The 17,760-nt window shown below is 38.9% G+C and overlaps 1 protein-coding gene across 1 annotated transcript in view; it reads right to left on the reverse strand.

Annotated features, from left to right (window-relative positions):
- LOC145994396 (acyl-coenzyme A thioesterase 9, mitochondrial-like) overlaps positions 1 to 17,760 on the reverse strand; it is a 73,025-nt gene that overhangs the window by 34,535 nt on the left and 20,730 nt on the right. Inside the window, exons 2-3 of the mRNA XM_083130518.1 lie at positions 7,985 to 8,071; positions 2,059 to 2,138 (exon numbers count right to left, since the gene is read on the reverse strand). Coding sequence (XP_082986644.1) covers positions 2,059 to 2,138; positions 7,985 to 8,040 — 136 coding nt within the window. The 5' untranslated portion in view covers positions 8,041 to 8,071. The remainder of the gene's footprint in view (positions 1 to 2,058; positions 2,139 to 7,984; positions 8,072 to 17,760) is intronic.

Genomic DNA, 17,760 nt, shown 5'->3' on the forward strand with positions numbered 1-17,760 from the left:
GTCAACTTTATGATAGATTTGGCGATTTTCATACATTGCACTTTGTTTCCCTCTTGGATTCATTTCAGTTCCCAGCGTTTAAGAGTAACTTTCCAGAAAGAGCTTTCATGTCTCTATTGGAAAAATATGGTGCACACTTTGATTCTGTGACGCTGAAAAATGAACTCACCGTTCTCTATGCATCTCAAGATCTCAATTTTACTGGGAAGCCAATTTACGAGATAGTTTCTAATATGGTAAAGAACAAACTAACTGTTGCCTTGCCAGAAGTATATAAGTAGGCAACACTCATTCTCACTATACCATCCACTACAGCTTCTGTTGAACGTTCTTTTTCGGCACTCAAATGAATAAAATCACTCTGCAGATCAACCCAAGGACAGGACAGGTTAAGTGGACTTGCTCTGCTATCAATTGAAAAGGAGTTGCTACGTAATCTTCGGAACAACCCCACCTTTCCATTTCATGAAGTCGTTATTGGGAAGTTCACCTCTCAAATAAGAAGACTGGAGTTCAACTACAAGTAATCGGGTCCTGGGGTAAGTTGAATTTTGCACTTAAATTAATAATGAGGGTTTCTATTTCACTAGTGCATGTCTTTCATTTTATATTTCACAGTTTTTTTTTATTTTGCTTTATAATACTGTCTTGTTTTATTATTTGAAATTCTACACGTATATTAAACTGCAATAATGAGAATTAATTGATTGTGGTCGCCACAACAAGACAAACATTCCCACAAAATATTCCTATATCCCATATGGATCCTGATATAAAATGCCCGGAAACTTTTGGAGTTTGATGATCAAGGGTCGGAGATTACCCACTCGTTAGAACCAGCATACGCCACTGGACGGATCCTATCCTTGAGAAATGACATGAAATATGCCATAACATTTCTCACTTTACACGGTAGCTTTTTGGTCATGGCACAATGCATTCTGGTGCATCAAGGAACATCAACTGATGCATTGACGTGCATCTCGACTGAAAGAAATTCTCACTTGAATCAAATGATGCACTTTGGTGTTTCTTTCACGACATACAAAAATGCACCCAAATGCATCAAATGTGAATCTGATTCTTTGAAGAAGCCATAAAACACACTTTAGTGCATCAATCGATGCATTCTGGTGCATCAATCCATATGATGCATTTAGTTCTCCGAGTGCATTCTTTCAATTCCATTTTCTTTGAGGGGGATAAAAATCCCTTGCAGGGATAAAGAAAATTTTCTTTTGCCGGGGATAAAATGTCTTGTGGAGGGAAATCCTCGGCACTCCCACCCCCGCCCCCCGATAATTCGCACACTGCTACTAGGGGATACAAAATAATTGCATAATTTCAGGCTTTGCGCCGCAATTGAATAATTAGGGCTGTGAGCCAATACCGATGTTGATGTATCGGTAAAAAGTATCAGTTCGAATTTATTTACCGATACCGGTCGATACTTTTCCGATATTTTGGTCCGTCACGGGCTCTACAAAAATGCCAAGCGAAACCTTCGAGGAGTAATTGCCCTGGAAATTATGCAAAATTCGAAGTTCCTTTTTATTTTGCACCGTACAGATTTTTCATCATTTTCTCGAAACTCAAAAAGCAGTTATCTTCGAAATAGGCACTTAGGCCTAAAATAGGCGAAAACAGCCACCGTAAAATTCATGTATTCCTCTCAAAAATGACTGAAACGGTTTTAATACGTAAAGACCTACATTTTCTGGACAAAGAACAAACAAATGCATTTTAGAGCAAATCCTCCAAATACTTAGGCATTACAGTGCATACAATTCAGTCCACCCAATGTTTTTCAAAAGTTGGCGCCACTTCTAGTAAGTAGCATCTGTGTGGCTCGAAGCTTTTCTTCGATAATCAATTCCAATAACACGTGTTCGGTCTTGAAAGGCTTTACTTCGAAGCGTTGCCACGGATTCGAGGAGAAACATGACGTGTACTCTGACGTCACTTCCTTTGGAGGTATAATTCAATCAGTTGTTCGAGAAGTATATGACCGTGTACCTGTAACATTAGTCCGACACTGAAAATTTGACCGTAACTCACCGTCTTGTATGGTTAGTTTTGGTTCGTCAGCAACTGTTTGCAAACGCCGACAGGGAACGCACGATAGCTTCTGGACGGTTCTGAAAGAAACAGAAGATAGGGAATTAGATTACGATTTGGCACACACAGTACATAATTTCAGAGAAAAATGCTAGGACTCGAACCCGAGTCTCTGGCAGTGGTAGCGTCGCTGCCTTGTAATCAAGGGGTCCCGGGTTCGATACCGGGTGGAGGCACGTAGTGGTTCGGATTCCACTTTAAACTGTAGGTCCAGTCCCGATTAGCCTTTCTGTGCATAACGTGGACTTAAAAACACCAAAACCGAGTCTCTGGCATACCGTACCATTTCTCTACCAACTGAGCTACCGAGTAAACAATGGCATTGCCTGAATTTTTGCTTCAGAAACTAAACGCACGGCCATGAAAATAGGCGGCTGGGCAGAAATGCGCTGGTGCCACATATGGGAAAAGCAAAGCGAGAGCGGGACAAAAGTCGCTGGTTCCCGCGCACTGTGTGGCAACGCCAACCGGGCTGTGTTGCCTAGTTAGATCGTCAGAGCGATCTCTCTCCGGGGCACGTTGTGTCATCCCTAACCTTTCGAGCAAATACTGTCAGTTTGTATCACATGGATTACAAAGACCAACTCTACAATGAGATCTTCCATTCTCTTAAACCTCCGAACACGCGGGATTGTGCTCCGACGTGGCAACAGCGCGAACTTCTGCCACCCGTCTAATTTCATGGCCGTCCGTTTAGGTCACCTGAATTCAAAATGCATGCGGGACAAAAACAGTAAAGTTGCAAGCATTGTAATTGAAGCTTGCAAGAAATGAAGTTCATTTAGTTAGCATTCTAACAGAATAACCAAAGTAAACATTGAAAGAAAATTACAGGAACCACACTACGTTTTCATATGCTACCATTTAAGCCACAATTTCCGAAATTCAAAAAAATATAGTTTTACGTGAGAGGCCACACAACATGAGTAAAATTTCCCCCTAACTTGAACGAGGCGTGGAAATAAATAACAAAATACAATAACTATAAAGTTCAGTGTGCTAACTGTATGAAATGCAAAAAGAAAAAAAAATAATGGAAAACAGTTATGCTGAATATTCACTCATCTGCTGGATATAATAATAAAAAAATTGGAATAAAAATGTCTTATTTTATTAGTTCATAATAGTCATTACGCTAGTGGTAGCGTCAAGGGGTCCCGGGTTCGATACCTGGTGGAGGCACGCAGTGGTTCCGATCCCACTTTAAACTGTAGGTCCAGTCCCGATTAACCTTACAGTGCATAAAGTGGACTTAAAACACCAATTAAATCAATCAATCAATCAACTCAATATTATATTATTGTTATTATTACTACTAATCCAGTTTCATCGATGGCCTGACAACCCCCCCCCCCCGCCCGTACAATTTTTTTTGGCAACGTCCATGGCTGCAAGTTTAATAAATGTATACAATGATGGTCTACAGGATGCAAGGAGACAACCGAGGCACTTGGAACTTTTTCGATAGCTTCTCTTCTTAGTCGCTGATTAGAAACCTGATTCAAACAGAATTCCAATTACAAATAACCCAAATTGTCCTGTGAGTTCCTTTACGCCGATTCCAATTTTGTATTGGAGCTGTAGGTATCATGTGAATGACTCGACAGCTGCTTCCAAAAACAAAAACAAATGTTGTTAAAGTGCAAATGCAATTTGATCGCCATTAAAGAACAGCCATGCCCTATTTAAGTTACTTAGCTATGCATATTTGGTATCTGTTATATTTCTAAATCTAAAACAAAGTTATATTCAAAGTGTCTATCGTGAAATCAATTAGAATACAAGCAATTGTTTTTTAAATTAACTGCTGTAATTTTTTGATCATACATGCAAGTTCTTGAATTATTTCAAGAATAATAGTAAACGAAGAATCCACTGTCATCTGACGAGATATTTTGGAACTGTTGCAATTCGAGAACCAAAAAATGCGTCTGCTTGAAAGAGATAATATCTTAAGGCCTGTTTTAGATGGAAATATTTCATTTAACATTATTGATTGATTGATTTGGTGATTTAAGTCCACTTTATGCACAGTAAGGCTAATCGGGACTGGACCTACAGTTTAAAGTAGAATCCGAACCACTATGTGCCTCCACCGAGTATCGAACCCGGGACCCCTTGATTACAAGGCGACGACGCTACCACTGCGCCATCGGGGAGGCCCTCATTTAACATTATTGTTAGTATAAATGCTTCAACAATCTCATAGCATTTTTATAGCAGACAGCACTTTTCAGGGAAGCATTTTACGTAACATTCCAGTTAGGATGTTAAGTCACTATCTCTCACCTATTGAGATATTTCTGTCTATCAGCCAGTGCCTGGTGCAGTTTACAATTTATTCTTGAAAATGTGCGCTGTATCCGCTATAACGTACCGGTATGTATTTAAGCAGCGCCATTGATTTGTACCTAATACCGTTTCGTAAGAAACGTTATTTACTCTCGGTAGAATAGTTACGGCTTTTAAAAAAGTACATTGATGCATTGTTTACATCTCACTCGGCCGCTATTAAATCTACACTCGTGACCTAGAGCTCTTCTGATTGGTTATGCTATGGACATGGGCGTCCGAAAGGGGGGGCAAGAAGGGGCCGTGCCCCCCCGGAAAATGAAAGTCAACCAAAAAAATATGTATTTCACACATAATTCATTTTAGCCACAATAATATGTGTTAATTATTGCGTGAACATCATAAATTCAAATTTAAGCAATGTTTTTTAGGGAACAACCCAATTTTGGGGGAAAATTTGCCTTAGTTTGCCCCCTCTGGAAAAAAATACCTTCCTTGCCCCTCCCTGGATGAAATCCTGCGAACGTCCATGGCTATGGATATGATTAGGAAATTAGGACCGACGTGAAACATGCCATGAAGTATTATATGGCATGAAAATGCTATAAGGTTTCATCCATCGACAGTGGTCAAGCTAAGACACCTGTCATGAGTTCGACACTCCGTCGAGACAGTGACGCAATTAAGGAGGAATGTTCTGACACACAAGAAAATAATGCTTATCACCATTTATTTATGGCGCCAGTAGGGGCAACCTAAGGGCCGGGTAAAGGGCTCGAGGCGTCGCACTAGGGGGCCCCAAATTAGGCGTCTCATTCGAGTAGCGCAAAACCCTTATTTCTGATTATATAAGCGTGGTTACTTGTTTTGTTTCTAAAAGTTAGACTTGTGTAGAGTAATTGAAGCTTCTGCTGCATAACCTAATAAGTATATTGAAAAACCATGTAGCAATTTAAGCTATTATTTTTACTTTGATATCATTATCTAGGTATTAAATAAATAAGGTACCTGAACCCAATATGGCCTACCTAAGGTTTGTGATTGTTTCTAATGGTATACAAAGTCAGAAAGATAAAACTAGTAGCAAGATTCAAAAGAGGGAACATTTCTTGGCGTTTACTGAAAATTTGAGTCAATTCCAAATAATAACATGGGTGCAGGGAAGATATTATTAAAAGGTTACGTTTAGGCCGTACTGGGTACATATATACCCAATATGGCCTAGTCATACATTTTACTCTTTCACATCAAAATATGCAACAGAAATTGCAAAGAAAGTACCACAATGTTGTTTTTATAGGTAGATAAGTGTATCGATACACTTGCATTTTATTTACATAATGACTCATGAGATTTGCACAAAGAAATAACATTGTTTTCAAACCATTAAACAAGGGAATGACGTGTCACAATTTGTTGCCAGAAGACCATGGATTACACATCACAGTCTGGACAAAAGAAAGGTCCTTAGTGAATTCCACACACACCACGTAAACATAAGATTAACAAATGCCACATTTGCGCATGTCTTTTACGATATAATCCTATGTAGGCCGTTGTTCTTTATCCCTTCGTTACAAACAGTAGGCCTACTTTAGATTAAAGTCTAGTCAAAGTACATTGTTGTAAAGTACACGTAGAACACAATCACGAGGTTCAGCAATTTCACTTCTTTGTCTTCAACTTACTGTACTATAGGTACAGCCAACAGGTTCTATCACGTCATTCCGACAATCTAAATGACATACCTAGGTACTAACGTCATTTGTTGAATTAACCATATAACTACTTGCTTGATTGATTGATTGGTTTGTTGTTTTAAGTCCACTCTATGCACAGTAGAGGACGGGTTGTGCTAATCAGGACTGGACCTACAGATTAAAGTGGGATCCGAACCACTTGATTACAAATCGACGACGCTACCAATCCGCGTAACTACTTGGAAACAGCAAATAGGCCATATTGGGTACTAGGCGATATTGGGTTCAGGTACCTTACCTACAATCAGGGTTGTGCAAGTAACATAACCCTACAGCTCTACAGCACCATGGCGGGCCTTGGCTTACCTACCGACTGCTGGTCTCCCTCCCACACTGTTCCTCCGTCACCTGTTATAGCGTGGAGGTCTTAGACCAGTATTGGGGTGACGGTTACGCTCACTCACTCGGAGCTTCCCAATTTCCTCACGATGGTGGGTTGCCACCGGCCCTATACGTAGGCCGAATAAATTCCGACCAGAGCCGGATTCGAACCTACGCCGTCCCGCAGCGAACGATCTCAAGACGAGTGAACGCCTTAACCCGCTCGACTACGGAGGAGGACGGGTTGTGCAAGTACGCGTATAAAAACGTTCCCTACATGACACTAAATTACGCGTAAAAACGTGTAAAGAACGTAAAGTACGTAGAAAAACAAGAATAAAACATAAAATTAAAATAAAACCTTTTTTGCGATGGTTATTGTTATGTATGTAAGTTGGCAGTCGCAGATAACAAAAAAAAAAGGCTTTAAAAACTTTCCTACCGAATTTGTATGTGCTCTTATATTGGAATTTTTTTACTACCATATTCATATTCACATCATAATTAGCCTAAGCAAGTGTACAATTCGCATGGAAAAGGAATTTGAAGCTGTTACTAAAACTTTAAAATCAAATCCAAATAAATCTCTTAGTGAGGGTGTGAGGTGGCTGTATAAACAATCTTCAGAAAATAATGATTTTGTGTTGAAATATGTAAGAAAGTTAAAGTTAATAATGTAAAATAATTAAAGTAGTTCTTATATTACTAATTTACAGATGAAAATTGTTTTTTTTTGACATCTGCGTAAAAAAACTACATTTCTACGCGAAGTAAATTACTAATAAATTACATATAATTTACGTATATAACGTAACGAGTATACTACCTTGCCAACCCTGCCTACAATAAATGAATTCCTTGACAGTAACACTTAAGGTGCTTTTTTTTATATACTGTGTTATCTCCGTTAACACAGTATATATATATATATAAAGTGAAAGAGGAGAGAGGAACACTCACCGGACGCAGAAAAACTTCAAATTTTCGTGACGGTATGTCAGATCTTCAGGAGTAGAGAGACTCCTGAACATGTGACATACCATCACGAAAATTTGAAGTTTTTCTGCGTCTGGTGAGTGTTTCCTCTCTCCTCTTTCACTTTTTATTTAGCCCTTGTGGCCCTCCTTCCTTTTATCCTATATATATATATATATATATATATATATATATATATATATATATGGTAAGTTTTACTGAGGGTAGTGGAAATTAGGGGAACAGGGTGGAAAGTTAGGGGGTGGCAGTGTAGAAATTAAGGGAAACGCCAAAAAAAAAACACCTCGCCTTGGTGAAAATTTTATCTTGAGTCGCCCCTGGGCGCCAAGAGGATAGGGGACTCCACCCTCCCCTCAACAAACAAGAAAAATACACAAATAAACGGTCCTGTAGCCGAAATATACATTCATTTTTATGATATTTACGGGTAGTACTAAAAATACTAGTAAGCCAAAAGAAACATAATTATAAGAAATTTTAATAACTTTACCACTTACTCTTTATGCTTCGCTCTCAGACTTCTCATCAATAATCTTGAACAAGTCGTAGTCATCTTTCAAAATATGCGACCTTCTCTTGGAAACCTGCAAAAAAATATACATAGCCTACATCTAAACAATTTCTTTATTTTTATTTTTTTAAAATCATAATTATTCGGAAGTTTAATCAACAGGAAGTATGGTATGCAATTTCCAATTCATTTTTTACGTCACATTTTTACCCATACAGGTTAATCGTTATGACTGCTTCGAACCCAGAAACCGCGATTTCTCGGAACGATACGTTAATCACTACACCACAGAGTCCGACAATACTCCCAAATGGGAACACAGTATTTATTATGTATTTAGAGAGAGACCATTGGAGCCCATGAACATTTTCCATGACGTCAGAAGCAATGCCGCCGACTTCACATGACTCATAGGGAGGGAGGAGTTTTGGTTAGTTTGTATAAGTCCACTTTGTGTATCCTCAGATGGACTCATCGGGACTAGATCTGCAGCTTAGAGTGGAATCTGAACCCCTGTGCATTGTGCCTTCGCCGGGGTTCGATAACGGAACCCCTTCATTGCAAGGCGACAGCAGTAAAAGTAGGGGAGAGCAGGGTCAAGTGTAACATTTTTTTGACAAATGGTGCTTTCTCTCTCAAACTATTGACATTTGGAGCTTAAGAATTAGCATGCAAACATGTTGTTATTTATATTATGCATGTGACGGTCCTGTGGATCCGCACAATATAATTAATTATATGTTTCTTGAAATTATTATTTTCATATTAAACAAGTCACTTTCAAATAACAGTTAAAAAATATATAATAACTACTTTGTACAACGTTAATTATGTTTTATGTTATTTATTGTGCTATACGCTGTATAAATGAGGTAATATTTGGAATTCTAACGTTCCTATAGCAACGAGAATCATTAGTCATTATGTAGCAATGGATATAATGGAATTGGAAATAGATAATAGTGAACTGTTTATTAGTCAGTTATTTTAATAATACTTAAACCCATAGAAGTTGTACCTTCACCTTCGCGTTATAATTCGGAATATTTATGAACGAAATGTAATCGTGCAAATGATTGATTAGTGAATGTCACATGCAGTTCGGATCCCACTAACTTTAATATGCTAAACATTATTTATATTTTAAATATGTGTGACAAATATTACAATGACCCTTTCTCGGGGGCAAATGCAACACATGAAGTATGTACCTAAATTTTACAGAAATACAAAAATATTTTGGTCACTAACGGCTAAGCACGTCTTTACCAACATGGATCTCTCATGAGAATTAATTCATCTTACCTCCCAGATGGCGTAGTGGTAGCATCGTTGCCTTGTAATCAATGGATCCCGGGTTCGATATCCGGTGGAGGCTCATAGTGGTTCGGATCCTACTTTAAACTGTAGGTTAAGTCCCAATTATCCTTACTGCGCATAAAGTAGTCTTAAAACACCAACTAAATCAATTAATTCCTCCAACCTGTTTGTTTTGCTTTGGTGCGACTATCTTGTCAGGCTTAGGGACTGACGATTCCTATTTAATCGACATTGTAGTACAGGGGATGGGCAAAAATATGGAAACACCTGCCCTCTTTGAAACACTGTCAGCTCGGACATGATTAGTATCAACTGCACTGCACGCTGTCTACAGCGGAACAGTCGACTCCAACCTGTTCGACAAGGGTTTTCCTCTTCGCACAACAGTTTTGCTACCTTGTGTTCTGACGTCAGACGAGGAATGCCTACGAGATTAGGTTAGGCCTGTTAGGTTAGGTTCCAGTAGCATAAATACAATGAAAAAATATTATTTAGGCTAAGAGAACTAGACATAGCTAGCCTAACCTAAACACGTAGGCATTTAGCCTAAAATTAAAAGGCTTCTCGCGTGACATCAGAACACAGGGTTGCTCAAGTGTTGTGCGATAAGTGAGACCTGTTGGACAGGGTCCTATCTCACCGGCGCAAAACAAACGAACGTCGCACCGCGTCCGATTTCAAGTGGAAAAATTGCATCGATTTCAATTGTTCCGATGTCGTGGTGTTTCCAAATTTTTGTCCATCCCCTGTATATGTCTTGACTTGAGGTTTGCTCCCCAAAGCTTCGAATATTCAAACACTTATCAACATTGTCTTTAATCTTTATTAAAATTCACAGCACACACTAAGGATGTTGACTTAGTCAATAGAGTGCTCTCTAAATACTTGGAGACGCAGTTAACTGAGTATATAAAGTCATGTGGAAATATATTTTATGGGCTTAATCCAAAAGAAGTCAGACATATTATCAATATGCAAAACAAATTCAGTATGTGTTTCCGTGCTGGGAAGATCGTCAAATCGCTGGTGCAGACTGGTTTACAGCATTTATAAAGAGAAATTTCAATTTAGCAATAAGGTCTCCATAGTCAAGTTGACTATGGAGACCTTATTGCTAAATTGAAATTTCTCTTTATAAATGCTGTAAACCAGTCTGCACCAGCGATTTGACGATCTTCCCAGCACGGAAACACATACTGAATTTGTTTTGCATATTGATAATATGTCTGACTTCTTTTGGATTAAGCCCATAAAATATATTTCCACATGACTTTATATACTCAGTTAACTGCGTCTCCAAGTATTTAGAGAGCACTCTATTGCAGAGGCGTGAACTTAACATAAATTTGGGGTGGGGGCAAGTTCGGCATAAACAATACTTTATATATGTAAATATGTTTCATATTACAAAAAAAGCGAATCTTTTAAATTGGAAATGCACAAGGAGTAATTGTAACTGCCCGAATTAAAAGTGTTACATTTGCCCCAACCTGCCGTCATATTGTTTGCTGGCTTCCAGCTACTAACCACGACACCATAAATTGATCATAACTATCTTAACAAATATATCAAATATTGGATATTGAAATGATATATTAAAACCTTGATCAGACGGCGTAGAGAAGCCACTATTAAAAGATAAAGGAATGCTTTAGGTTTTTGCTATGTTGAAAATTTTTAAAAATCCCAGCAATATCTGCAGTAATCACAACGTATTCAACAACTCTACATGAGTCACTCACAATTCATTTCTCCTTTCCACAGTTTGAGTAGTTTAAGAAAATGCCTCACGAGTACAGCACACCAGTGAATGTTACATTTGCCCCGCGTTAAAATTGACCCCGGTCTCCCCTATTTACTCAATAATGAAGGCTTGTGGGGAGAGGTGTGCTTTGAGAAATTGTATATAGATGGGTGGATAGATCGATAGACAGATAGATGTGAAGAGGGAGAGAGAGAGGGGGGGAAATACAGACACACAGTCATGCACTAGTATTCTATCAACATGACATCGGGTCTCGTTTTAACATATTTCAAATCATGAAAGTGATTTGTGCCAAGCAGCGGAGCTAGATAGATGATGAAAAAGAGGGCCTCCCTAATGGCGCAATGGTAGCGTCGTCGCCTTGTAATGAACGGGTCCCGGGTTCGATATCCGGTGGAGGCGCATAGTGGTTCGGATCCCACTTTAAACTGTAGGTCCAGTCCCGATTAGCCTTACTATGCATAAAGTGGACTTAAAACACCAACTCAATCAATCAATAGAAGAAAAAGAGAAGGGAAGTTCCGAGGATAAAAAACAAGTTCATAAAGTAAGGTAAAACTAAAGTGCTCCCCTGTGCTTTGCACCATACCATGAAGACGTATAGGGGGTGTGGAGTTAAGGCCGCACACGTTCTTGATCACGGCCGAAGGTGGGAGTGATGTAATCAGCAACACCCCCCTTAAGGCCTTTACCTCCCACAGTTTCCTCCAGGTACCCATATACCGTAACATATCCCATCGGTACGAGTAGAATCTTGTCAGAACCTGCTAGTAGATTTTGTTGAGGAAGAGGTTTTTTTTTTATGCAGGAAGCGGCCGAGGTTCGCCTTGAGCCAGGTGAATGAAAGGTCGGGGGCAACAGGTACACTTCGCAACATCTTATTTGACCGCCCTGAAAAATTTTAAAGTCCGGAATTCGTAAATTTGGCAGCATAGCGCTTCAGAACCAACTAAGAGTAGCCAACTTTGAAACATTTCTTCTTCCTGAATGAAAACGCTCGTGATTTTTTTTCATTCTTTCACATTCCATAAAGTAAAGATACCCTAAAGCAGTAATAAAATATATGAGTAGACAAAAAAATGTTAAGTAGAAATACGAATGTTGAAAATATTTCAAGATTCTTCGTTCTGAATTTGAAAATAGGAAAATGTATGTGCATTGTGAAACACTGAACAGGTTCCCATCCACCTGGAAAAATTTGCGGTCACATTTCAATGCAAGGAGGCAAATTTATGATGATTTTATGCGAAATGTTTAGTAAAGATACCTTGCACAACACCAAACGATTCTGCAAAATGTGTCTTTTCCTTGGTTCTTGGCGAAAAATGGTTCGAAACTCCGGCACAATGTTGTTTCAACTGAGATTAACGTGTTTTACTGAGATTTCTGTTAGCAATCTCCTGGAGTAGTTCGTTAGATGACAGCACTTTCATTTTTTTACTGTTTTCGTCAAGATCGAAACATCATAGGTTCAAATCCCACCCTTTCCTTATTATTTTTTCCTTTTTATTTACCGAGTACGAACTGTTCTAATAACGTAATATAATATTATATATTACTGTAAATATTTATGCGATGCATGATCAGTGGCGATGATTGGGTTTCAAAACTGATGGGGCAAGGTGGGGGGGGGAGGGCAAGGACAGTTTCTTTGCCTTGGTAGATAATGTTTAGCATAGTGCTTGGTCATCTGCCCCTCCACACTCCATAATCGTCGCCACTGTGCATGCCTCAAGTAATGCTTCTACTAATGATTTTAATCTTTCAGTGATTGGTAGGATTTTAGGAAATAGTTTTTTCTTTCATTCAGCTGTTATAAGTTAACACATATTAAAACTTACATGTCAACTTTCTGCATCCGGAAATGCTGGACATAAATCGCATAAATATCAACGGAAATATCCAAGAAACGTAGATATGCATTGTCGCCCAAAGCCGTATACTTCCCAAAAATAGGTTTGAATCCATGACCTTCCATTCCATAAGCAAACGATCCCCCTACAGTACGCGGTTCACATTATTTTATGCACTCGGTTCGGATCCCACTTTAAACTGTAGGTCCAGTCCCGATTAACCTTACTATGCATAAAGTTGACTTAAAACACCAAATCAACCAATTCATCTCCTTTCAGAGTGGGCCTTCTATGATATTGTAGTCGGCCAGCATCCGAAAATACAGTTCTGCTTCGCTTATACCAGAGTGTTATTGCATTTAATATTGTGACTAATTTTACTTTAAAACTACAGATTAAAGCGATAATAGTGTCCAGAAAAAGAACCTCAAAGTAGATCTTCACACAAAGTATTTTAATCCATTGCCAAATGTTTCAGTTAAGAATAATATTATTCTTTTCCATTGACCGTATTTTCGATTCATGGTAAATTTGCTAAAAGGACCATGTCAAGAAATCTAAATATGTAAGTTTTACTAGTAAATGCATTTAAAATGCACGAAACAACAGGGGAGGAGAAAAATAAACCTCAAAAATAAGTAAAAATGCAACAAAAACTGTTAAAAATACTGACAAATAAACTAAAAGCCAAAAAAGGCCGAAAAATGCAACAAAAAAAATGTAAAATAGAAAGTGTTTTCCGGCTCTAACTGAAGGGAGACGGACATGATATCAGGTTTAGCATTGTTTTTAAGGGTCAGAAAAAAGTTGATTTTTCATCAACTTCCGGACCCTAAGTAGTAATTATGACCATTGAAAAAGTTGAAGGTAACTTACTTAAAATTTTCTTGCTGAGGGATCGTATCGTCCCATATCTCCACTTCATAATAAAGAAAAACATCAAGTTTATATTTCGAAAATGACTTGGATTTTTCCACCACGAAAATATGTTTTTCATAGTTTGAAGTTCGTTAGTATTAGCTTTCAAGGTTTCAATTGTTTTAATTTCACACATATTTTATATTTTATACGTTACTCTCTCTTTTCATACAGTCTTTGGAAAAAAGCTGAAGTTTCTTGTCAAACGGGGTCTGGTTCAAATGACTCCTTTTTGCTCTCCTGTTCCCACTTTAAACAAACAACAAAATACTTCGTAACTAAACGATTGCTTGTTCAAAACACGGAATTTTTACACAATTTACAAAATATGACAAAACGCCAACATACATGTTCATCATTTTCCCTTTCAGCGTTTCTCGATTTTATCTGAATTCGTTTCCTCATGAATATTGCCATGAGGAAATTATAGATATGACATTATGTGTGAATTGGTTTCTTCAAACTGGTAGCAAATTTTAACGTGAGCTACCTGGAAAAGAGGTAGCGTGCTTGATTCTTACGAGGGAGGTCGAAGGTTCGATGGTCCACCTAGGCAGGATATTTTTTCAGGAGTATATCGTTGGGTGTAAAGTTTATCCACCGTGCTAAGAAGTTAACATTGGTCTCTGTATTTCAGGAAAGGAAAGGAAATAGTAAGAGAAAGTTATTTCGATGATAGGAGGAAGTCACATGCCACGAGGAATGCGCAGAATCAAGTTACATAGATCTAAGTCTGTAATGGTGGTTTCGAATATTGCAAAGTTAGTGCGGAAAGTTTGTTATATCTGATACTCGTACTTTCTGTTCAAAGAAGACAAACATTTTTGATACAAAGCAGTGACGAATTAACGATCATTATGAGGTTTTGAATTTTTTTTTGTCACTCACTATATAAATACTTATTAGTAGTTTCTTATCAAATCGGCCTTCGTCGCAATAACAATTTATTTATGTTAATTAGCGATTTACTATTAGTTTTAGGCGCGTGGTAAGATGGTGGTGATGGGATTGACAACAGTCATTACGAAGGAACGGCCATAAAATTACCAATCTTAGCAATTTGAACTCATTAAACACTCTCCTACGTTACAGTACTGCACTACATCACTACTTAACATAACTGTATATCTTTTTTTAGTATATCGAAATCAAATAATCAATATTTTAGGTGTCAGTGAAGAACAAACAATACATAACTTAAATAACATTACATTTTGCATCCTGAATACATGTATGTGATTTGTGAATTAATCATGATGTTTGTGTTAACACAACATATGAACAATAACTACTTGTAAAAAGAAAAGTTTTAATTTTAAATCCTGGAAATCTCCAACTTCTAAAGGGAAATATGCGCAGAAGGGACGTCCCTCAAGTGTGCATCGGATTCATTTTTTTTAATATTCTAATATCAACGGTATCTGTTCCGCAAACAAAAAAAAGAAGAAAAAAAGAAAGAGGAGAGGGTGGGATTTGAACCCGCGACCTTTCACGCTTGATGAAAAATTAGGAAAGTAGCACCTAACAAACTTTTTTTTTTTTTTTTTAAAGGAAAGCCCCTATGCGGAAGCTTCCCCCATCACACTTCATTCACTCATATCATTTCATTCATATTTCAATTTCAAGACTTTTCAGGACAGACAATCACAAACATCCATGGCCGAGCCGGGAATCGAACCCGGGACCCCTGGCGTCGTAGCGCGATGTGCTAACCACTCCGCCACAGGGGCCGCCCAACCAACTGGTCTACGTTAACTTAATGAAATTATACCCTTAAAAACATGTTGACGTTTATGAAGACTCCCACCTTCCTGTGTTTGAAGCACATTTTCTCGACACTTCGTGTAAAATATATGTTTTTGAGAACTGTTCGATATTATGCAAGGTATTGTAAATAAAATGTCGCATAAACTCCTCACAAAATTTACTTCTTTCTGCACAAACTTGATGGCAATTTCCTCCAGGTGGAGAAAAACTCTATTCAGTGTTTCAACCCCCCCCCCCCCCAAATTTGAAATCGAGTAAGCAGAATCGTAAATATCCTTCAAGGTTCTTTTTCCAATTTATTATTTCTGTTTGATTGTGTATTATAATAGCGGTTTATAGTTTCTAAGTTCATGGAAAGTGTTAAATTGAAAACCTATCACCGTAGCGTTTTTCGTCTAGTGGAAGGACCTACTCAAAGTTGGCTACTCTCACCTGGAGCTGAAGTGCAATGTTGCTAAGTTTACGATTTCGGGACTTAGAATTCTTTCGGGGCGGTCAAATAAGATGTTGCGAAGTGTACAAAACGGAAGGGAATCTAGGAAGCGGGGTCTTTTGATTGCGATTGCTGAGAGGAGGAACATCGCTAGGACAGAGGCTATTCGTACCGAACGGAGTAAGTCATCCCTCATCCTGTAACCTGCCATTCTCAGTCAGAAGTTTTGGGAATAGTACATCTGTTATATAATTTAACTACACGTTAGCATAGTACCTCACATCTGGCCCGTTTAGGGCCATCGCAGCCAGCGAGTGAAGTAGTCTAAGGATGGGCTACAACACCATTGGTTCGATCCCCAGTTCTACAGGGAAGAACGTTACGTGGTGGAGATGCGTTGTCTCTTTATCAGGTCCAATTCAGCTTGCAACGCGTGCAGCTGAGAATTGGCATCTTGATTAGTCCTAGCCACAGAGTTAGGAGCAACCGCCGCAGTGCTGACTACGGGGTTATGTTGTATAGGAATGCACAACTGAGCTGGAGCAGGAGACAAGGTTTCTTTCTGCGCCGTATGTAGGAGTTTCTGCACTGTTCTAAGGCGCATCAAGAATTTAGCTTTTTCAAACTCCTTTAGGTCTTTTAAAAGCTCCGGGAATGAGTACTGTTTCTTGTAAATTTCCCGCATAAATTCGGGTTGAAGACCTGCACTGATATATTTCAGTTGTTTCTTGAACGCCATGTTAGGGTCCATTCTAAACAGGAGGGTCTGCTGATCCCTAACATAAGATTATACCGGCTCGTCATCCCGGTGGAAGCCGTATCTTATTTGCTCCTCAATTTGCAGCTGATCGAGGGAGCCTGTGAATTCCTCAATCAGCTTTTTCTTAACATCGTCATATGTTGAGAAATTTATCCCTTGTTTCTGACTGAACCATCGCAATGCGGGGCCGCTTAGCAAGACTGGAAACAATTCACGATTCTTAGCCTCGTCCCAACTGTTCAGAATCGCCGCACTCTAGAAGCGTTCTATAAACTTGTTAACATCCTCCCTTGAGGCACCCTGAAACTGAATGCTTTCAAAAAGGAGTGGGTGGACGAAAGGTGTTTGAGCCATGGTGGGGGAATTGATGTGACTGATTGGAAGAATATGAGCATGCACGCGTGTGCGACTCCTAGTTAAAATGGGACTTCTGCGGGGTGTGGACGAAGCCAACTGCATTTTCGGCGAGATCAAGAAGCCGATCCAATGTGGTATCAAGCTCGTCTTCCAGAGCGCAAAACGACATGAACCATCACTAATAGCATTGACACACTTCGCGTATTAAACCCCCAAAAGAAAGAAACTTCGCGAATGGAAAACATTTCTGACATGTCACTATTTAATGGCTGAACTTATTTTCATTTCAGTTTCGAAAAAAATGGGTAAAAAGCCCAAGCATCTCTCCACGTAACGTTCTTCCCTGTAGAACTGGGGATCGAACCAATGGGGTTGTAGCCCATCCGTAGACTACTTCAATCGCTGGCTGCGATGGCCCTAAACGGGCCACATGTGAGGTACCAAACTAACGAGTAATTAAATAACATAGTCCCAACACTTCTGACTGAGAATGGAAGGTTACAGGATGAGGGATAACTTACTCCGTTCGGTACGAATAGACTCTCTCCTAGCGATGTTTCACCTCTCAGCAATCGCAATCAAAAGACCA

Source organism: Lepisma saccharinum, chromosome 10, assembly GCF_977018435.1.
Source record: "Lepisma saccharinum chromosome 10, izLepSacc3.1, whole genome shotgun sequence".
Taxonomy (NCBI): domain Eukaryota; kingdom Metazoa; phylum Arthropoda; class Insecta; order Zygentoma; family Lepismatidae; genus Lepisma; species Lepisma saccharinum.